The sequence below is a fragment of the Curcuma longa genome, chromosome 5 (assembly GCF_044706935.1).
Source record: "Curcuma longa cultivar G26 ecotype Majalengka, Jawa Barat chromosome 5, ITB_CL_G26_1.1, whole genome shotgun sequence".
NCBI classification, from domain to species: domain Eukaryota; kingdom Viridiplantae; phylum Streptophyta; class Magnoliopsida; order Zingiberales; family Zingiberaceae; genus Curcuma; species Curcuma longa.
Window position 1 is genome coordinate 8,311,124 of NC_133865.1, and position 21,618 is coordinate 8,332,741.

The following is a 21,618-nucleotide window of genomic DNA, read 5'->3' on the forward strand; positions in this document are numbered from 1 at the left end:
AACGGGCCGAAGTGAATCAAAAGCCCATTAACCAGCGACTGAGTACGAGCTCGAGCTCCGCCAACTCCAAGCTTGAACCCTAACCCATCGCCATTGACAGCTCAAAGACAGACAACGAGGGCGCTGTCTCTCGATCTCTCCGCAGGACTGCGGACCTGTTTCTATCTCAGCGCCTCGGTGTCATCGAAATACGCTTCGATTTAACCAGCAGCCTAACGTCGGATTGATCTGAAGGCGAGCCACTGCCCTTGGCGCTCGCCCGTCGTCCTCCGCCAGGTGAGCGATCTCCGCTTATTCTGCGGATCCGTTCCGCGTTCTTCGGGTCTTTCCTCTCTCGGCATTTTTGCCACCAGCGAGTAGTTTGAGATCTCTGGCCTATTTTTTTACTTTTATCTCAGCTGAAATTGTTCTCGTTCTAATAATTAAAAGTTTTTTGGGATCTTCTTTTGTTCATGTGATGTTTTGTTTCACAAGGTCGTAATGTTGGTCATAGATTAGTGAGAATCCGAAATGGAAGCGTTTGGTAAAGTGGAGTTTTTAGCTAATTCTAGACTTGAATAGCGTGTTTCTTAATTATACTTCCTCGCTCATAAGCAACCAACATGAAAGTGTGTTTGTTTGCTGACTGCCTTTGGTTGTGTGTTGTTTGATACATGAAAATGTTCATATGAAAAGATTGATTTGTCATTAGTGAGAGCCCAAAATGGAATCCTTCCATGAAAGAGTTTTTAGCTCATTCTAGGCCCAAATAATGGATTTTAGATAGTTATGCTTCCTAACCATCCAACACGATGATGTTTAAGTTTGCTGATTGCATTTCGTTGTGTGTTGCTTGATATATGAAAAGCTAATACCTGGTTAGTTTTTAGCTTTTCGGAATGCTGATGGTGAAGCTCGATGTTTGCAACTTAGATAACTTTGCATCTGCATAATACAGAGCGGATCTAAATTAGTATTTATGATGGCAAACCAACTGTTATTCTGTGGTTTGTCCAGGTTTCTGCTACTGCTACTCTGCTAGAGACAATGGAGGCATTAGTTGCTACTGGTTTGCAAGCTACAGCAGCAAAGGCTTGCGTCCCTTCTCCCAGCAGAATGTTCACCTCTAGGATGGCAATTTCTAGGTCCGATCTAAAAATAGCCAAACAAAGTTTAGCAAACTCTCCCCAGCCTCTCTGTGTGAGATATCCATCTCCTTCAAAGTGTCAAAGGTTTGCTATCAGGGCAGTGTCTGGGGAAAGTGAGAAAGAGACTGCATATGGATTGCCTATTGATCTAAGAGGTATATATGGTTCTTCATAGTTTGCCCCATTACTTTCCTCGAAATTTCAGGACTACTTCAGTAACTTATGACCTTTGTAGTTTTGTTTTCTTACGAGATTATTTTCTTATCATAGTTTGCTTGTTGTTTTTCCATGTTTCTTTTGTGATGTAGTGTTTTATCTTGCATTTATAAGTGTAACCATTTTTGATAACGTCTGATGGGTATATGGATTGTTATGTTTGACTGCCTACATTCATTATCCCACTTATCCTAATGCATTGTGAACAATCAGTCAAGTTACCTTATATGAGATGTCAAAATTCTGTTCTTATTTTCCTTTTTCACCATGCAGTGTTTTATATAGTATTTTTAATGAGAGCCATCTTTTCATTACATCTTTTAAATTACGGTTGTCATATATTTCACTACCTACATTCAGAAAAACCACATATCCTAATGTTTGATTCCTAATTATGACATTTTGGTTGCTGGGAATACCGTATCTAATCGCTTGGCAGTTTTATGATTAATAGAGCAGGTATGAACACGATAGCAAGGCAAACCCATGGAAATACTCCTTTATCCAATAAAGCTAGACAGAATGTCACTTTGCTTTATTGCATTGAAATTTGAAAAGACTATGTACCTAACATTTTCGGTAGATTTTGTATAAGGGTTGATCTTTATTCTGTTCCATTGAAAATAAGGGAACGATTATGTTTATAAGAGCAAAGATAAGTGGATCTGTTTTCAAAGTACTAATACCCAGTGGGAGGATCACTCCTACTGTTGGGATGATATAATTATCATTCATGGTAACATTATGGCTGGTAAGCTTCAAGCCTGTGATGTTCTTATTTAGGTAAAAAGGCATTTATTGCTGGAGTTGCTGATGATAATGGTTATGGCTGGGCAATCGCAAAGGCTCTTGCTGCTGCCGGGGCAGATATACTTGTTGGTACATGGGTGCCTGTAAGTGCTTCTGAATTCTTGTTTAGTCTGTTATTATGTAATTAGATAAACACTGAAATATAAGCCTTCTATTGGATCATTCATCAATAGGCACTGAACATATTTGAGACAAGCTTAAGGCGTGGCAAATTTGATGAGTCACGGAAGTATGCCTTCCTCTATTATCAGGAGCATACATGGTTGGATTTATTGTTCTCTTTTATGTCAGTACTAATCTATCCCAGATTGTATTTACAGATTGCCAAATGGCTCACTGATGGAGATTGTCAAAGTATATCCTCTTGATGCTGTTTACGATGCACCTGATGATGTTCCTGAAGATGTATGTAAAAGAAGCTTTTGATAAAATTAGTTCCTGGCACTTATGTCAATTTATGATCATAATCAGCAGCTAGTATGGCGTTTATTTTAGGTCAAGGCAAACAAACGCTATGCTGGATCCTCAAATTGGACTGTTAAGGTAGACACCAACTCCTTGTCGTCACCAGAACTTGAATTCCCTTTTCTGTAAGCTAATTAAACATTTTTTCTCCAAGAGACAGTGTAAACAGAACTAAAGCCTGGAATGATGATTCATATGATTTTTTTCACATTCTCTTGTGTTACTGATGCCTTCTTCTGCTTGGTGCAGGAAGTGGCTGAGTCTGTGAAGAAAGATTTTGGAAGCATTGACATCCTTGTGCATTCTCTTGCCAATGGACCAGAGGTACTACGTTACACCATCATATAATCATGATGTTTTTTACTTTAGTTCTAAGTTATGGTTTTCATAAACAGGTAACAAAGCCACTCTTGGAGACATCTAGAAGAGGGTATCTTGCTGCAATTTCAGCGTCGAGTTACTCTTTCGTCTCCTTGCTTCAGCACTTTCTTCCAATAATGAATCCAGGTTTCTTTCGTTTCCATGAAAACAAAACAATTGCATGTTCCATTTGTGTGTATATTTGAACTTGAGATCCTGAAAAGAACATCATTATCAATCCATCATTATATCTTCTTCTTTATGGACAGAATAAAGCAATGCTAGTAGTTATAATAAAACCCAAAATGAAGTTATCGAACAATTCCTTTTCTTGTTGGCACATAGATTTTATATTTCATATTCACTTTGTTTTGGATGTCTTCGTTAAACATGGCAGGCGGTGCTTCAATATCTTTGACATACATAGCTTCCGAAAGGACAATCCCAGGGTATAACCTTTTCCGTTGTTTATTCCAAAGTTTATAATTTGGAATACTTGTTTAGTTCTTGCATCAACTTGCAGATACGGAGGTGGAATGAGCTCAGCAAAAGCTGCATTGGAGAGCGATACAAAAGTAAGTTCAACTCTTCTGTAATTGTTGTATGTGAAATTGATTGTCAAGTCCAGCTAGTGGTTGGAAATATTTAAACCCAAACTATATGGTAGTTCACTCATCTAAGCTTATATTTGGCAAAATATTGATTCAGTAATTTTGATGTTTTCATCTAGTATTGCATTTGTTTTTGGGTGTAGGTGCTGGCTTTCGAAGCAGGAAGAAAAGGTCAAGTTAGAGTCAATACAATATCTGCAGGTGTGTGTCAATGTTTCCTTGTATGTACAGTTGGGTTGTGCAAACCTCACTCCCATTAGTTGGGCAGTTTCCTCTTTTTATTGTTCACTGAACTTACCTCAGCAAACCATTTTTCAATGTCACCTAAACATGGTATGTGAATATGAAATGCTCAGGCCCTCTGGGAAGTCGAGCTGCAAAAGCCATCGGATTCATCGAAAAGATGATTGATTATTCATATGTGAATGCCCCATTACAGAAAGAATTGCTTGCAGGTCATGACACATTCAGAATTGTTTTGTCCACTATTTCATGTTATCCATCAAAATGACTTGAGCAAACCATTTCATATAACAAAGTAAACTTGTTTATACAGATGAAGTCGGCAATGCAGCAGCCTTCTTGGTGTCTCCACTCGCATCGGCTGTGACTGGGTCGGTTGTCTATGTCGATAATGGTCTGAATACCATGGGGCTGGCAACCGACAGCCCGACACTGCAAGTATAAAAGGTGAAGGATGAAGAGGCTAGAGAACTCATTCTTGGCATAGGTTCCAGTTTCTTCTGTAACTTTCGTCGACATGGAATAAAGTGTGGGATTATATTTTTGTGCTCAGGGTTCATGTTCTTGCTGTGTTTCGTGACTGAGCACAATTTAGTGTGCCAATGAAAAAATGGTGATTATTGAGTTACAGAACCTCTTGAAATTGATAATCTTTTTAGTGAGACCTTGATTGATCAAATCGGTCAGTTTGCCTTTTTTTTTTTTTCTTCTCTTTGTTTTCTTTTAGTCTTGCACCACTATCTTAATGACATGTAATCTCTTTTATTACATGTCAATTTTTCAAAAATTTAAATCTGTTAAATCTATCAATGAGCACTGATCGAACTATAGTTGTGATCTTGTTCTTCTAAGAACAACACCATATGATACTGATTTTTAAAATTAACACCGTCTTTTATAAAAAAAAAATAAAATACATTTGGTGCTGATTTTTTTAAAAAAATAGCACGTTAGCTTGTGCAAGAGTTTTAATCTCGTTGCACAGGCTTTATTTGAGTCTGCAAATTGTAACTCTCGTACTTAAGTGCCATCATCAATGGACTTTATATGCATTTAATGGCTTCTATTTGGTCATTCATTTAGCATAACTCTTACGACCTTTGAAATGCTTTGGAAGCCTCTGTTAGTTACATCGCATTTTTTGAAATTACAATAATGCATTCAGATGTCAGGAAGAATGAGTGTAAGTATCTAGAATTGGACCTTTCACCTAATGCATTTTTCAAGGTTAAGCTGCATTTGCTTATAATTTCAGCTTACAATCTTGGGCTGCCGTATACCTTTGCCACTACATGTCAACCGAGTATAAAGCAATAGACACAAAAGGATCGAATAAGTTAGAATCATAGTCATTGGCATCTCCAGATGGTGGCCGTCACCATTGTTAGGTCCTCTAAAAACCGCCGGGTGACCTGTGCCATGGTCATCAGATTAGCTTGGTGTTGCTGGTTTCTCCATCCATCATCCAGCTCCATGTGAAAACTGGCGTTCGTCTCCTTCTGCCAAGATAAAAGGGGGAAAAAAAAGAGACCAACTTAATTCCAGACAGGATAGTAATAACATTTTGGTTCTTAGCAATGACAGATCATGCAATTCTCCTTGGAGATGTGCTTTTGATTTGGAATTGGAGTGAAGGGAAACAGGACTTTCCACTACTACCATGTATTTCTATTATTACATATCTCAAACACCTGCAAATATTTGCTTGTATAAATTTATTCCTGGTAGAAGTTTCAAGTTTCAACCAATCGATCCCATTCTACCTAGTGACAAAGCTACGTGTCACAAAGCAGAATGAATGATAAAGCTACGCATTTTAATTTTACAAAAGTAAAAATTTTAGATCGACATTTTGTAAAAATAAAATGCACATTTTTACAACAAAGTTTTATAGAACTAGACATCTATTTGTTTATATTTAAATCTTTATAAAAAAAGTATAAATCTAATAAATTCAAATTTTGACAATAAATTTCTTTAGAATTCCATAAATCTATAAATTACATATTTATCAAAATAAAGGAATTTAAAGATTTTATAAATCAAAATTTTTATAATAAATAAGTATAAAAGTTTTCGAGATAGATAAAATTAAGTTTTTTATTAGTTCGAATAAAAATTTATATATGATGTAAAGGATTTTCTTATACGTATTTACCACTCTCGCCATCAGATGCCTCCGCCAGCCTCGCAATTGCATCGATCAGGGATTGTTCATGCTCCTGCAGGGTGTGACTCAACATTGATTAGTAACACGATAGAACAAAAAAAAATACCGTAAAAAAGGGCAAGCTTTTCTTACTTTCAACAACACCTTGGTCTTCTCCATCGCAACAGGATCAGGATTGCTCGCAACAAAAAGCTTCACCTAATTCAAACGACTGCGAGCGTTAAAATAGGAATCATGGAAAATGAATGATTTTAAATTTTCCTTACTTCTCTTATGAGTATCTCGGTGTTGAAGATCTCCAAGTCGTCGGCGCTCTTCTTGTTGATGCCATTCTGGAATGGTGGAAAATCTTTCTTCGCCTGTTTCTTTGTGGTTATTCTTCCTCTTCTTGCTCCTGGAACTGCACGGGTGCGGACTGAGGGCTTCTTAATGCCTTGACCAGAACGATGGCTGATACCTGGATCCCCACCTTCCCATCTTATATCTTCAGGAGGAATCTGTGATGATGTATAATAATTGACTCATGTCAACCAATTATGATTTATAATCCTAATGATGTCAAATCAACACCGAAACCAGCAAAGTCCAGGAGTGAAAGCACAACTACTGAAATGTGAACCAGAAAGGATCTACTTTAAAACCTAGCCATCTAAAACTCTCATACTTTTTCAACTTTCTCGTGATTCAGGAGTGAAAGCACAACTAAAGTTGTTAGCATAAACTCCTGAACAAAATATGAATCATATATTCTAACAACAGGAACTACCTACTTACCTCCTTAAGATTGACCCATTCATATGTCTCCTTCTCTGTGCCAACGTCATAAATCAGACCATGCAATCCCTGTTAAGTTTAGATAATCAGAATATTAAAAGAATTTGCAATGCTGAAAGATTCAAGGGAAAAAAACTTAAACAACTGCAAAAACTTACTGCCACTGGATTGTATTCAATGATAACAGCTTCGTAGAAGTTATTATCTTCAGGCCACCGAGTCATGACTTTTCGCCCAATTAGTGGGTCATGTGGTATTCTTTTAGCTGCTTCATTAGCAGCAGGTGCACCAGAAGAATTCTTTCTTGCAGGAACTTGGCCTCTTCGACTAGGACCTGCAGAAGGATAATGCATAGATTTTGTTGAGGCGGCACTAGGTATTGCTTGACCCTGCATTTTGGATGTAACATCAACACAAGAATTAGGATGCATAGTAAACTGGATAATGTCTCAAAGAAGAATGACATCGAGTAAATTTTATTGACCTGATACTTACTGTCTTAGGTTTCTTTCCCTTTGCACCTGTTGCAGTTCCCCTTTTTGCGGTTGATGATGAAGGCTGCAAGTGCAAACCAGGAGAGGGTGCATTGAAAGACAATGAGGGTGCAGCCTGAGTACGTTGCATCTTATGAGAAACTGAAATGCTAGGACTGGGAGTAGGACCATCCAATTGAATATTTTTAAACAACCCAGACTGAAGCCCACCTTCTTGTCTCCATTCCCTATTTAAGAAAATTGAGAAAATATTAAGTTATTAATAAAATACATTAAACTGAAGCTGAAACTGCAATTCTTTTAATTGATCCATTGACAGACCTTATTCTTTGAATAATGTCATCCGCATTCACCCTACTTAATAGTTCTCTATGTTCCTCACCTGATACTCTAAGCTCCTTTCGTAGCTCAGTTATTAGACTTTCTTTCTCCTGAAGACATTGCTCCCAAAGGCATCCAATTTATACATAATAATAATCGAAAACCAAGAAACAGTGATGAAGTAACAATTTGAACTTCAAGCAGACAATTACCCAAGTAAGGGCATCAAATTGAGCCTTAAAAGCTCGAAGAACTGAACTGTATGCTGCCTGCTCAAGTCGATGTATTTCAATTTCCATATCATTTTGCATCCTAGAATAGGGCATAGCACCAACAATGTTCCTTTTGTAACCTGTCACCATATGCCCTCTTATACCCCTATTCTGATGGGGTGGAGGAAGATCATCACCAGTTCCTGCATTTATCAAGAACTACCATATTTAAAGCATACTTGTAGATACAATGTGCAGGATTCTTAATGACTTTACAAATATGATTCATCTTCATAAGAAATGAAAAATAATTGAGGTCCACAAAACCAGTGAAATAGCATAGCAATGAACCCTCGAAATCACACAACAGCTAAGGAGACAGCTATTTTGCTACGAAATCACTAAAATATACAGCGAGTAGTAACAGAAGAAAATTAATCTAGTTAGCAATGCAATGTCTGTTTTCTTGCTATGACTGGACTCTGAATAGTAGGATAAAAGTTATATTATTAACTGAATGGTGTCTAAAGAACATATCTTAGGTGTTGGTTAATTGATTTGGAGCGGCACCAGGGTAACATCATCCAAAATGCTAAAATGTCTTGTAATCATAGTGAGTGAGACTCTAAATCATCATTATTTGTAGACACAAGGCCCAGATTTGCTTGGCTGCTTCTATTTTTCTCTAAACTAAGAAGGGAAAAGCAAGTTGGCCTGGTTTGAAGGCACGCCCTCCATATGCTGATTAGTCAATTAACTTTGCAGGGAGATAGACTAGCAAGTATTCAAGGGGAACAACTGAAAACATGTTTCGCCAAACAAATTAAGGCCAAAGAATTCAAGATTTTTTTTCCAAACAAAGACTTGAAGCTCCTACCTGGGTGCTTGGGGGTAAAATTATCTTTGTTACAATAGCAACAACATTGTTTGAGTCAAGGCCTCTCATTGTGTGAGGAACCCAAGGTTTGCCTAAGGGATCTCCTCTTGTAAGTATAGGGAATTCATTGCATTCCATCGATAATCCATTTGAGTTTCGAGGCCTTTCCTCCATACAGACATATGATATCTAGAGTGATCTGAATGTTAGTTCAAGCAAGCCTTTTAATGAGAACAACACAGACCATCAAAGAAAAAAAAACCTACTACAACAGCAATGAGAATAAACCTTAGGGTTTGGGTTTGACCACCAAAGAAAAAGACCTACAACAGCAACAAGAATAAGCCCGACGACTTGGTCTGTGATGTTTGAGTTAAAACAAAGTGGGATAATAATGTGGCAAGCTACCATTAATTAACAACACTTTTCTAATCACTAATGGAAAATGTGCACCTTACACTATATCTCAACCGAAGTTTATTGAACCTTCTTGGGCCTCGTTGCTCAAGGACGAAAGGAAAGAATTTAAGCAACATCGTCCAAACTCAACGCCATTTCCATAATTGTATACCCAAATGATTCAACAATATCATCTAGTTGATATGCACTTCCCGACTCGCTAAAGACATCAACTAATGACATGTCGAGAGTGGGGGACGAACAGATTACGCTCCAAATGTAAGGACGTCAGACTATGAATCCATCCTTCATCAAATCTGTCATGTCACCAAAGCCGACTACTAAACGATGCAAAGCCCGATTTAGGAGCAACCGTATCAGCTATCGAGTTCAAGAAACCCTAGCTTCCCCTAGAGAAAAACGATCTCCCACAAATTATCAGAACCTCGCTCGCGCTGAAAGATGATTATTAATAATTTCTTTTTTAAAAAAATCGCCTAGTAAAACACAATCCTAAACCATAGCACTACAATCATTCGGAGGGAAAATGCTAGCAAACTCTTACCACTGCTATCCGAAGGATTGAATTCCATCCCGGAAATCCCTTGCCCCAAAATTCCGACAGAGATACTGTCGATATCAAAGAGAGAGGATTGTTCCTTTTCCCTTCGCAACGATCCAACTGGCAACGATTCCACTCTCGCGAAAACAAGAAACGATCAGGATCGAGCTTGAGGAAGCGAATTAAATCAATTTCGCGAGCGGATCCGGCGGAATCTGGGGAATTCGAGAGAGAAGAAAGCGAGTGCGGGAGAGAGATCGGAGACGACGAGAAGAGCTTTCGAAGGGAGGGGATTCCATGAACGGCCGGACCCGAACGCATTTTATGGAGGGAACTTGTATGAAATTAAGCGTGGGCGTCACGTGACAATGGTTTAACCGGTCCGGTTCTCCTAATTCGAATTTGAATATTTTGGTCTGGGTTGAGGAGCGAGCCGGATGGATTTGGGTGAATAATTTAAAGATTTTACAATCCAACCACGGATGAATTTGGTGCGTATAAGAAGTGTCCTAATGAAACGAACGATAGTTCAAGACAGTGTACAAACCGAAAGCAAAAAAGTTGTCATTATGATGTCTCCAAAAACAGAGCAATAGGAAGTGAGATCTACAAACCAAAACTACATTTACAGATCAAGTACGTACTCAAGCAAAAGCAATACATTGATCAAGCAGGTTCTACACCTCGAGCACCAGCGAAGCGTGCTCGTTTGGAGGTTCAGATGAGCACTATGTACAATGCTGAAAACATGCTGCAGTACAAGCTCTGCTCTACAACACAGCACCAATGTCGATCGTTGGACCGATCAAACCCAGTTCCGGGTGATAGAGAAGTTGTGGAATCTGAATGAGAGATCCCCAGCTGTGTCCCTAGTGAGAGATCCGTCAGGCCCTCCCCTGTACACCAATTCATCGAGCACTTGAGCCACATGAGGGGAGGGCGAGGGTTTGTCCTCCAGCTTCTCGACCATCTTCGCAGGGCTTGGAGGAAACATCTCTCTCTCCCACATGAAGAGGTGGAGCAGAATCGGCCTCAGTGCGTGGCGGTGGAGTGAGAGTTTCTGGCTGAGGGAGACCGTGTCAAAGCACCGTATCGCGCCTGAGGTGGAGACCATCCATGGCAGGACCTTCTCACAGCCGACCCTGGAAACGACAAGTAGCTTTGAGGCTTCCGTGGCTTCTCTGAAGAGCTTCCGGAGGCCCGATCTAGTGGCTGCGATGTTGGGACTGTCGTCGTCGATCACAGATGATATGTGGATGAAGCCCTGTAACACAAACTCCTAGATCTACGTGACAACCAAACTAGAATTAAGGACAGTAAACAATCGAACACACATGGAAGAATTGGAGCTAAACCTCTTCGGTTCGACTAATCGCAAAGCCTAACTTAGTGTCTCCTTCCTGAAGCCTAATCTCAACGGCCATCTCTCCTGCTTTCGGAGTGTACCAAAGCCTGACGGCCCTGACCACCCCAATGTCCACCCCATGGTAGTCCTCGAAGCCGTAGAGGCTGACATTGGCTAAGTTGGCGAGGTCAGCCAAGGACCCCGTGTTCACAGTGGAAGAAGCTGTCTCGCCGGATATCTATGCCATCGATGATCGAGCATTAATTATGACTCTTCAGCAGAATTGACAAAGCTAGCTAGCTAGTTCGATAAGTTGTCTTGTACCTTGGTGAGTAGGGCCTCAGTTTGGACACTGGTGCAGGCAATGGGGACTCCTGAGGCCTGAGAGCAGTTGAGCCACGCGTTGGCCCGGGCCAAGGTGTCCTCGACCGAGTTGTAGCGCGTGCCTGAAGGGTCAAGTGCCTTGGGGAGGATGAGCAGGGAGAAGAAGCCGCTTGAGTTCGGAGTCTCCAGTGAGTTACGCATCATCTTTTCCCAGGGGTATGAGACGTAGCCATCTTGGAGCTGGGTGTTGCTCAGTGCACAAACAACTCTGGAATTCCTTGATCCTTTTGCAACAGTGGTTAAACGCAACATAAGAATCGATTTTCGTGTATGAATTCCAGTTTCATTTAGGGAATTATTGATGAAACGACGATCTATTTACAGAAGGGAGTAGGGAAAGGGTAGATACCCTGCAAGGCAAAGCAGTCGGACATGGAGCGGTCGACGATGCCGACGGCGTGATTGGGGTCTTGGATGGATCGCAGCACGTACTGCCGGCGTCCGGCCTGCGGGTTGGGCGTGATGCACGCCTGGAGCTCGATGGTGGCGGCGCTGGGGTCGTCGGGGCGACCCCGGCGGGCCTTGAGGAGCACGGAGGTGTCGCCGCGCTTATAGGCAGTGTGGAGCTGCTTCATCACCGCCGCCCGGCCGCCCTTGAACGGTGCCCGCGCCGGCTGCAGCGCCCCGAAGGTGACCTCCTCGAGGATGTCGCCGGTCTGCAGCGCGGCAGCATCACCGCCGCCGCTCCACTCCTCCGCCTTGCTGCCCCCCGCGATACAATCGATCGCCACCACCGCCTGGTTCTCCATTTTCATCGCGCCGCGGGGAAACCCCTTGCGCCGGAAAACAAGCAGCAGATCCCGCAAAAATTCGATCTTTGCTGATGATTCGCCTCCGAACTCGATCTCTTCGAACTTTGATCGACGGAATCGCAGGGATGAGAATGAGATTGCGAACAGGAGAAGGCAATATTTCAACAAGGACTGCGAAGACCTTTGGATGGGAAATGGGAAGTATAAGTCAACGGGGCGTCCCTATTGGACGGAAGAAACGCATGGATTTATAAGTTAAAAATCTTCAGCGTGATGGCAGCAAAAATCTAAAGAAGGATCTATAAATTTCAAATCATGAAAGATGCTCCCATTTTAATTATTTCTCGATTTTCATAATCACTTCATCAAATTTGTCCTATCATCGAACATCAAAATATATATACTACATAAACAAAGTTATGTCGCTTAATTACATGGTAAAATTAAACAATTTTATGGTTTTTTTCTTCTTTGTTATTTTGGTTTGATAACTAATTTACTTAATTAATCGTTGAATAGAATGTAAAGAGATCGCAACTAATTTACAAAGATAAGTATATTTAAGAAACTATGTGTCAAAATCATATCAAGAAAGGTCTAATAATAAAGTTAGGAAAATTATAATGTTTAATATAAAAGCCCATAGGCTTTCACTGTGCTATTTATAAACAAAAAATATTTTATATAAAATATAATTTTATATCCAATTATATTCTTGCATTTTCTGCTATGATAAATTTATTTTTTAAATATCGATCATAAAATATTTTTACAAATATGCAATTACAGTGAGTGTAAAATTATATATATGGGCCCATCAACGGCGTTCTGCCGGTGAGATTCGTATGCGTCAATCACCGAAGATATATGCCCTCGAATCCTCTACTGCTCTAACGAAGACGAAGAGTACTTTGGAAACTTTGTAGGAAGAGGATGTCATTTGGATCACCGACGGTGACCCGACTCGCGCGACTCCGTTTTCCAGAATGGATGTGTATTTGTACGGTCCCAGCGCGTTGCTTTCAAAGCAGGTCGGTTTCCATTCCGTTATGAGCGCCATGAAATTACATAGACAATATTACAAAGAAATCGATCTCCTTGACGACGGCCATGGTGGAGCTCTCTATATAACTCTGCCCATGCCCACTTCGCTGCTTCCAGACTTCGAGCCCATTTGACGAGTTTCCATTCGAGATAGTTCAATTGGTCGCTTCCTGGAGCCGCTCTAGGGCTGGATCGAGAGAACGCTGCGGGAATCGGGATCGATCGGTTCGATTTAGGGGTTTCCAGTGGCGTTCTTCGGCGGGAACTGGCAATTGTGCTGCGATCGAGGCGATTGGCTTAGGTTTTAATGGAATCGGTTGAGGCTCCGCAGATCTCGGGCGTCGGATCGGGGAGTTCCGGCACCTGCGCGGCGGAGATCGCGGAGTCCCTCCGCTTCGAGGAAGAGATCCAGAGTCTGATCGTCCACCCTAACTTCGAGGCTTCTAATGGGAGCTCGTTCACCGCGCTTCTTGGCCTCTCCAGCAACCAGGCCGCGGAGCTCCTCAACGAGCATGACCACACTGCGGCGGCTTCCTCCCCTGCTGGCGTCGCCGAGATGTCGCGACTCCAGCTTGGAGGCGACCGCTCGGCGAGGGAGGTCCGCCTTCCTCTCGGTTGCTCCCCCACCTTCCCTTCCAACGCTGTTCTCGTCGAGAGCACAGCGAGGTTTTCTGTCTTCGCATCCGAGGAGTCCCCCGCTTCGAGCTCCGGCGGAGGCATCTCACCGCGGCTGAAGGTGGAACAGCTGGACCCCGATTCGCCCTCTTCCGTCCCCCTTCTCCCCTTACCGAAGAAGAAGAGATCGCCAGCGAAGACGAAAGGGGCGTGCGAGAAGAGCAAGGTATGTAAATTAATCGACCTTCAACGAAGCCAACTCCCTGAGACATTTCCCTATTTTGGAACAAAGGCGAGGGGGACAGCAAAAAAAATCAAGAAGACCGAAGAGAAAAATGACCCAACCAAGGCCACGGCGACGGAGGAAGACACCACCGGCAACAAGCTACCCTACGTTCACGTCCGCGCTCGCCGAGGACAAGCAACCGATAGCCACAGCTTAGCAGAGCGGGTACTCAACTAGACCACTGCTACTCAATTAATTAACGACTAAAATACTTCATTTAACTGTGGGATTATCACTAATCCTATTTGTTTACATTTGATAGGCTCGAAGGGAGAAAATAAATGCGCGGATGAAGCTTCTGCAAGAGCTGGTCCCCGGTTGCAGCAAGGTTGGTAATTTTCTCAATCATTCCCGGTATTTGATTGTACTAGTTCCTTAATTGGCATTCTAATTAAACTTGGATGACATCGATAGGCTCAAAGCTTTTAGCGTTCCTTACGCAATCAATTTTGCAAATTACTTCCTTGTTACGCATAAAAGGTCGATTCTTGACCTTTTTGTAGGAAAAAAGTTAGCAGATGAGGGAGTGGGGTGGCATTGATTTGCCTGGAGCCAGTGATAGGGGATGTAGTTTGGCCCATCAAACATCTTGTCGGCTTGCTTTTGCAAGCTACACTGTCTGTCCTTTGACTGGGCCAAACTTGGTCGGATTCATTTGGGCATTTTCCTTCCATAATGATCCGGCATTGCTATTGTAATTAGGTGTCTAATCCCACATCCAGTTTTTGTTTTGGGTTTATTTGTTGGTATGTGAATCGATTCCATCCTGCAGCAGAGCCATGTACAGTGATTGATTTGCATGGGGTTGCTGCAACTTGGTGCCCTCGGGTGAATTGAAGAGGACGGAACCAAAGTGATGGTCCAGGCGTCCATTGCAGGCAAAGTTTAGGGGGGACAGAGACATGATGTGATTAGTGAGGTCGAGTGCCCTATCACGCAAGTCTATATTTGAGATAGACGGAACGGGTACAGCTATATATAAGCTTGCAACATCAATATGACATGGATTACAAAGAACACAAGTCATTACCATCATAATATATAAATATTAGAGAGAAAAAAACACTTTTATGGTCCCTCGCTATAGAAGCTCTCCATGATTGCTAATTTTCACATGTTCCATGTCTATCGAACACTTTTGATTATATGTAGGTTTCATTTAGCAAATCAATATTTTAAATGGAACGAAAGTTAGGTGTAGCGCCTTTTATTGAGCTTTCCCTAAAGGGTGTTCATATGCACCCATTTTACTACTGTACCAGTTGCGCAAACTGATGTGCTCGTTTGTTAATATCATATGCATTTATTTTTATTTTTGTTTCCATTACAAAATGCATTCGCTGTCACACTAGAAACAAGAATTCTGTGGAGGGCCTTACTCTACCATCGATGATTAATTAATAAAAAGCTAATTAATCCTCCCAGCTGAAACTAAAATTCAAGTAGCTCATGCATATTTAAAATTCTGACACTTAGCGTTAAAATTTTGTATTGTTACAGCTACTGAACATGGATCTTCTTCAGGATTGCACACAATCTTTTGGCTGAAACTAACAAACAAATTATTGCTTAACCTTTTGGAATGCACGCGTTCTTGAAAGTGTACTGTAGATGAATTGATTCTCCGATCTGTCTTTGTGACGCAGATAACAGGTACAGCTTTAGTTCTTGATGAAATCATCAACCACGTACAGTCCTTGCAAAGGCAAGTTGAGGTACCGTTCTTCACTGTCTATACAGTTGTTTGCCAGTCCCAAATTTATGCTTTAATGAACGGTATATCCGCAAGAAAATTTTACTTTACCATTTTACATTTATTTTTTTCTTCTAATTTTATCTCCTATAATCTATGCTTTAAAATGTTACTTTTTTTTATCTCCTATAATTATTATAAAATGAAAGTAAAATATCAGCTCCTCCGTTAACATTAATAAAGAGGACACTGTTAATCCATATTAATGGTGTGTGTAAGAAGCTGAATAAATAAAATTATAATTTCAGTTATATTTGCTTGTTGAGTTGTTCTGTTTTTTAAGCCCTTCTGCCCTTCAATCTTATTCTTAAATTGTTTAAATCTTATGATCATTTTCAAACAAATTTGAATTGAAAAAATAATATTTCTCACTCATAGGTCTAATATTTTTTTACATTTTTATCTCATTTTTTTTATAGTGTAAGATCTTACCCTTTATGAAATAAAAATTTATTTTTATTCTACTCAATTAATTTAACTATTTTAAATTAATTTAGCAAATATATTTTTAATTTATGGTTACATGTGCAACATGTGACAGAGAAATCATTAAGAATAAGACTAATTCATTTTTATTTTTTTACAAACTTAAAAGTATCATAAAGGGCAATGTAAATGAAAATTTCTTTATATTTAATCAAAAAACAAAATTTTCACTATCTTACTGTTTATTCTCAGTTCCTGTCGATGAGACTAGCTGCAGTCAATCCGTGCATCGATCTTAGCTTCCTGGACAACTTTTTATCGGCTCAGGTAAGACTCCAATTATTTATAAAAGATGAAATTTTAAGAGCATTTTCCAATAGCTCTTTTACGAATGATATTTATCAGTCCAACTTTCCTGTATTATTTAACTTTATTTTTTATTAAAAAAAAGTATCACAGACTAATTTCTAAATAAATTTGTGGTAATATTTAATAACTAAACTTTTATTTTCAAACATCAAAAAGTCTAAAATGGTTATTTTAAAGGATTGAGTTAGGATGCAACTCCACTTTTGTTTGTATGAATGAATACTTTTTCCCTTGCTTATAAAATTTGAATTACTGTCTATGTTAGAACTCCTATGTGGTATTAAGTTATTATTTAGATATTATTGAATTATTCAGTGGGTGCTATTAAATTGTATAATAAAAGTTATTTAGTGACCATGTGTAAAATTTAAGTTGAATATTTATAATTCTTAATTGTTACCCAACTGTAATGTTAAAATATTATTATATAATTATATTTAGAAAGTGTTATTAAATTGTACTGTAATACATTATAGTTAATCATAAATTCAATTTTAAATTCCCTCACAATTGTAGGTGTACGACTGTTAAGTTAAATAGGTATTTTTACAGGACAATCTAGAATTGTCCTTGTTTTTTTTTTCACCTACAATAATTGACTGCAACGCTCCACAATTAAAAGCGGCCAGCCACCAACCCTATATTCTTTTTCTCCCTTGTGGCACACAGTCAGTAGTATTGTTAAATGCATGCACCGGCGTACGGCCCCTCGTTGTTTACGGGTGGTCCACCGTCCACGTACGAGAGCTGTACGTAATTTGCGAATGGCTTCGCATTTATGTTCTTTCACGTATACTGCGATGTTGGCAGTGCGAACCTGGCGCTGCTGCCTGCTGCTGCTGCTAACGGAAGAGCAGCGTTGGCTTGGGATCCTGCTCCGTGGTCACCGGATTCCGCCACTGCAGGCGAAGACGTACGACGACTACTACTGCCGCGGCAGTACCAGGTCTGGCACCGCGACCTCCTCTGCCCTCAACAATCATCCATGGCGTGGGAGAGGGATGCAACGCCGCATCACAATGCCCTTCTCTTCCCCGGGACCCCGGGACCGGGACCTCCCTCTTTGGCTATGATAGCGCCAATTCAGGTAATCTCTCCTCCGCTACTGTTGCATTAATCACTCATAACTACTCTATGACTACTTTGAATTAACTAATCCAATTGCCAAACGGCTCCTAGATTTTATTATGATATCTATTATTGAGGATTTTAATATTAATAAAACTTTAGGGACAAATTAAGCTGCATTTGTTATCATTCTATATGAAGTAAAATCATAAAAAAAAGTAGGTAGAGTGTCGCTGTACAGGGGGCTAAAATATTTGTTTTTCCTCAAACTTAAATGCGCACCTTTTTTTCCAATGATTTATTTTCCTTTGCTACGAGATCCGTTTCTTGGGGATCGGAAATGCTGACTGCCGTATGGCATCGCAGAGGACCCAGCGCTATTAATAATTGCTTCAGGCAAGGAGGGACCTCCTCTGGTCTAATCTGCCTGCTGCAATGCGCCACAGCTGCTTTACTTATTCCAATCTGGTCCCATTGGTCCCCTCACCATGTAGATTTCCTCTACAACTCTCTCTCTCTCTCTCTCTCTCACTCTTCTTCTGACGGCCTTCTGCCGTGGAAGAAAAAAGTTGGTCTCATAAATTCTACTCTAGCGCGTAATTCACTGGCGGTACAGTTCATGCTTAGTTGATTCGTGTGCTTCTTTATATGGAGAAATGGTATTTGACCTTGTCATTTTGCGACTTTCAAACTTTGCTAGCTGATAAGTTTCCTTCTTGCTTTGCCTTGGCTATCACAGACTGTGACACATGGTAAATAGTGTCTTTACATCTCACCTTGGCTTGTCTTGTCCTAGCTGGCATCAACGGCAGTCCTAGTGCAAAACAACTAGGAGACTACTGTTGTGGGCCATAACTTTAGATAAAAGATCCCTTTCATCCAGATTTGGCCAGAGATAGGATACTTATGCAGTTGTCTCCAAGGTTAAAGATAGAATCCCTTTCCTATGCTTATTAAATTATCCATATTCTGACATGCATACTGAAAGTCCAAGCATCATTCTGGCTACTTCAGACTGACTTATAATATATTGGTTTTATAGGTATCATTACACCGATTAAATAAATGTAGGTAAAGCTGGCTTTTGTGTAATGTTCTTTAATTACTTGCAATAATTGTTGCATGCTGAGTCACTCACTCTCAACAAAATCGTAGTTGAAGGGATGAGAAGCTAAACTAAATCATTCATTCACATACATCATCATATAGTTCTGCAAAGATGACTGCTTTTGGGTCATCATTTTGACGCTACCCTTGGTTCATGGTGGTAACATTTTGCAGTCATATTTCTATACCCTCGGTCAAGGTACCTCAACTATTACAGTCTCATAAAAAAATAACCAGTACATTTTAGATAATTCGTTCATGTCGATTACCTCTGTCTAACAAGTTAGTATTAATCTTAACTAAAAGGTGGCCATGTGTTTAGGAACATTTATGCTCACATATGATAAAATTCCTTTTTTTCCCACACATTTTCAATTGAATTCTTAAAATATACATGACAAGTAAGAGGTTTTTCATTTAACAAATAGTTGACGTGCTTTTGTTGAATCTTAATCATATCTATATATTTCCTTTGTCATTTCAAGTTGTTTGTATATACGTTTCTCTTTGTAGCGCCTCTGAACGCGAGCCAATCGAAGACGGAACTCTAAACCGAAATATCATCAGCTCTCTCCTATTTCTGATATAACATCTGTAATTAGGCTCTAATTGACGTAACGATTGTAATCAATTCAGAAAACTGAGCCAAGTATGCTCCTCTAATTCCTGATTGTATTGTGCTTAATTATGAAGGCTGTAATGCCCCCATATATTCAAGCAGCATATTTATTTATGCTATCAATCTACCTATTTTAAACTTCCATATCTGTGTTGAAGACTTTTAATCTAGTGGACTAAGCTGAGAATGACTTTTAAACTCGAGCCCTGTGCGTTGAAGATTTATTCAACATAGTTTTTGGCTAACATATGCATAGCAAGTTGGAACCAAGACCTTAACAACTTTACATCATCCACTTTGATTATTCTGTTCACATAATAATATATATATATATATATAGTGAAAGCTCTCGAATCTTTATTTGTTGAATAAGATAGATTTTAAACTCAAGATCTTAGCGATAACATTTGATTGTTGATAACAGGGAATTGGTTTATTAATCTACGAAAAATTGTTTGATCTTTTACTGCCAGTCATCCAATGTAACCATGCAACTAGTGATATCAAACGAGCAGCACAACACCAGCATAAGATAGAATTACAAGATCGCATACCGGAGGAATTGAGGAAGAAATTAAAGCCTTATGCGTATCATGACCACAGAACGCATTCCTTCCTGTTCAGCCATAATTCTCAAATCTTATCGAGCTTCTCAGCCTTGACGACAGGGTTTGCCTTGGCAATGGCCTCCTGTGCTTCCCGCCGGTAGTCAAATCGGCAGTCGTGCTTATCCGAATAGCGATGCGTCGCACAGAAAACATCGCCGCAGCGGCAGCTAAAGCCGGTGAGACCAACCCGCTTCCTGCAAGCGTCGCACCTGTTTGAACTTCCTACCTTGGCCTTTGCTACAACAGCAGCTCCTGAGTCATCGGGTGGCTGTTCAGAGCCATCTACATCAGCATCTTTACGGGAAATGGCATGATCTTTGCCACTGCTGCTGCTGCTGCTGCAGCTGCCGATGAGGCTGTCGATAGAGGATTGTGCCAACTTGGCTTGCTCCAGCTTCAGAATCATATCCTTGTGGCACTTGGAGCACATGTTCATGGTCGAAGCAGTTCCGAAGAAGCCACAGTTGTTGATGCAGAGGATCGGTCTTTCCTGGGCTCGGCAACCAGTTTCCTCGTGCTCCATTGCTTCCTTAACCTGCATTATATAACCATTTATTAGCTCTAGCAAAATCAAATTCAGATTCAAGGATGGGAGCAAAAGTGTTCTATCTGTCAGCAAAAAGTTGCAGCCTGAGAATTGAGATCCTAAATCAGGAAAACTACGAGTTGCAGTCTGAGAACTGGAAAAAACAAACAAACTTTCTTCTCAAAAGGGGAGGAAAGAACAGAGTCTAATTCAATCTAACAGTGAGGGAACAGAAAAGGATAAGAGATCTTACCAAGCATAGCATAAACCTATATCTTCAAACAACCAAATCAAATTGAATCGAACATTATTAAAATTGGAAAAACTCGAATCCTTCAGATTTCTCTACTTTTCCGTGAGAAACAACCAAATAGCTAAGCTTAAACAAAAGATATATAGCTTCGAAAGTCACGAGCATATGCTCAAGACTAAATAAAAACAAATCTTCAAAAAGTAACTTTACACGATATGAAAATTCGGGGGGAAAATTTTATCTTCGTTAAATAAAACGGACCTTTTTCGAATCGACCTTCGTCGCGATTAGACTATGACGATCTTCCCCGGCCAAATACTACCTGCGATCAGAAAAAAAAAAAAGGAAGAAAAGCAGAAGGGCGAGTTAGCAATCGAACATCAAATCGTCATCTATCGTACGAAAAAGAGGGGAAGATTTCGCAATAACAAACAGAATTGATACTCAAATCCAAAATCGCCTTGAAATCGTGGAATCGAGGACGAAAAGTAGAGATGAGAGAAGAAGAAATGAGGAATGGGAATTTGGAGTCTAAAAGTTATTATCATATTTTTTTTTGTTCTTCCGATTCGCCGATAAATCGACGCCGATGCGACCATCGCCGTCCTAGCGGAATCCGCCTTCACCGTATTTTCTACGCGAGAATCTCCATCCACCGTCGATTGCTACTCCCGGAGAGAATGTCACATCTTGTCAGTACGAATGGCGGACGAAGGATTCATGATGGATGGACAGTGATAGGAATTCACGTATAGGATTCTTTATGGGAGCGCCTAGTTAAGAAAAAAAATATTGTTAAAAAAGAAAATACTTTACTTGCAT

At 40.2% G+C, this 21,618-nt stretch overlaps 4 protein-coding genes and 1 pseudogene across 9 annotated transcripts; 2 read left to right on the forward strand and 3 right to left on the reverse strand.

Annotated features, from left to right (window-relative positions):
• The first annotated feature begins 69 nt into the window (after positions 1 to 69).
• On the forward strand, positions 70 to 4,494 carry LOC141829019 (enoyl-[acyl-carrier-protein] reductase [NADH] 1, chloroplastic-like). Of its 2 annotated transcripts, none has more exons than XM_074716427.1 (13): positions 70 to 276; positions 997 to 1,282; positions 2,127 to 2,236; positions 2,327 to 2,382; positions 2,474 to 2,558; positions 2,649 to 2,696; positions 2,868 to 2,942; positions 3,014 to 3,125; positions 3,376 to 3,427; positions 3,502 to 3,553; positions 3,733 to 3,790; positions 3,946 to 4,044; positions 4,146 to 4,494. In XM_074716427.1, the coding sequence occupies exons 2-13, from the start codon at positions 1,027 to 1,029 to the stop codon at positions 4,274 to 4,276; spliced, it is 1,134 nt and encodes a 377-aa protein (XP_074572528.1). In that variant the 5' UTR covers positions 70 to 276; positions 997 to 1,026; the 3' UTR covers positions 4,277 to 4,494. The 2 variants fall into 2 exon arrangements, with proteins under 2 accessions (XP_074572528.1, XP_074572529.1); XM_074716428.1 differs by lacking the exon at positions 70 to 276 and adding an exon at positions 337 to 356.
• A 799-nt stretch (positions 4,495 to 5,293) lies between these two features.
• LOC141829808 (protein EMSY-LIKE 3-like) lies at positions 5,294 to 9,672 on the reverse strand. Its single transcript, XM_074717314.1, has 10 exons — positions 9,645 to 9,672; positions 7,804 to 8,006; positions 7,592 to 7,701; positions 7,272 to 7,497; positions 6,935 to 7,165; positions 6,777 to 6,845; positions 6,269 to 6,499; positions 6,135 to 6,200; positions 5,991 to 6,054; positions 5,294 to 5,331 (listed from the first exon to the last, which is right to left on the reverse strand). The coding sequence occupies exons 1-10, from the start codon at positions 9,670 to 9,672 to the stop codon at positions 5,294 to 5,296; spliced, it is 1,266 nt and encodes a 421-aa protein (XP_074573415.1).
• Positions 9,673 to 10,210: 538 nt separating this feature from the next.
• LOC141829401 (uncharacterized) lies at positions 10,211 to 12,234 on the reverse strand. Its single transcript, XM_074716861.1, has 4 exons — positions 11,720 to 12,234; positions 11,311 to 11,594; positions 10,997 to 11,224; positions 10,211 to 10,905 (listed from the first exon to the last, which is right to left on the reverse strand). Exons 1-4 carry the CDS (start codon positions 12,123 to 12,125, stop codon positions 10,447 to 10,449), a joined length of 1,377 nt encoding a protein of 458 aa, XP_074572962.1. The 5' UTR covers positions 12,126 to 12,234; the 3' UTR covers positions 10,211 to 10,446.
• A 964-nt stretch (positions 12,235 to 13,198) lies between these two features.
• Positions 13,199 to 19,491, forward strand: LOC141829621 (transcription factor bHLH48-like; annotated as a pseudogene).
• A 379-nt stretch (positions 19,492 to 19,870) lies between these two features.
• Positions 19,871 to 21,462, reverse strand: LOC141829583 (zinc finger A20 and AN1 domain-containing stress-associated protein 4-like). Of its 5 annotated transcripts, none has more exons than XM_074717095.1 (3): positions 21,423 to 21,462; positions 21,058 to 21,118; positions 19,871 to 20,552 (listed from the first exon to the last, which is right to left on the reverse strand). In XM_074717095.1, exon 3 carries the CDS (start codon positions 20,538 to 20,540, stop codon positions 20,043 to 20,045), a length of 498 nt encoding a protein of 165 aa, XP_074573196.1. In that variant the 5' UTR covers positions 20,541 to 20,552; positions 21,058 to 21,118; positions 21,423 to 21,462; the 3' UTR covers positions 19,871 to 20,042. The 5 variants fall into 5 exon arrangements, with proteins under 5 accessions (XP_074573196.1, XP_074573194.1, XP_074573198.1 ...); XM_074717093.1 differs by lacking the exon at positions 21,423 to 21,462 and adding an exon at positions 21,241 to 21,302; XM_074717097.1 differs by lacking the exon at positions 21,423 to 21,462 and adding an exon at positions 21,230 to 21,299.
• Between the last annotated feature and the right edge of the window lie 156 nt (positions 21,463 to 21,618).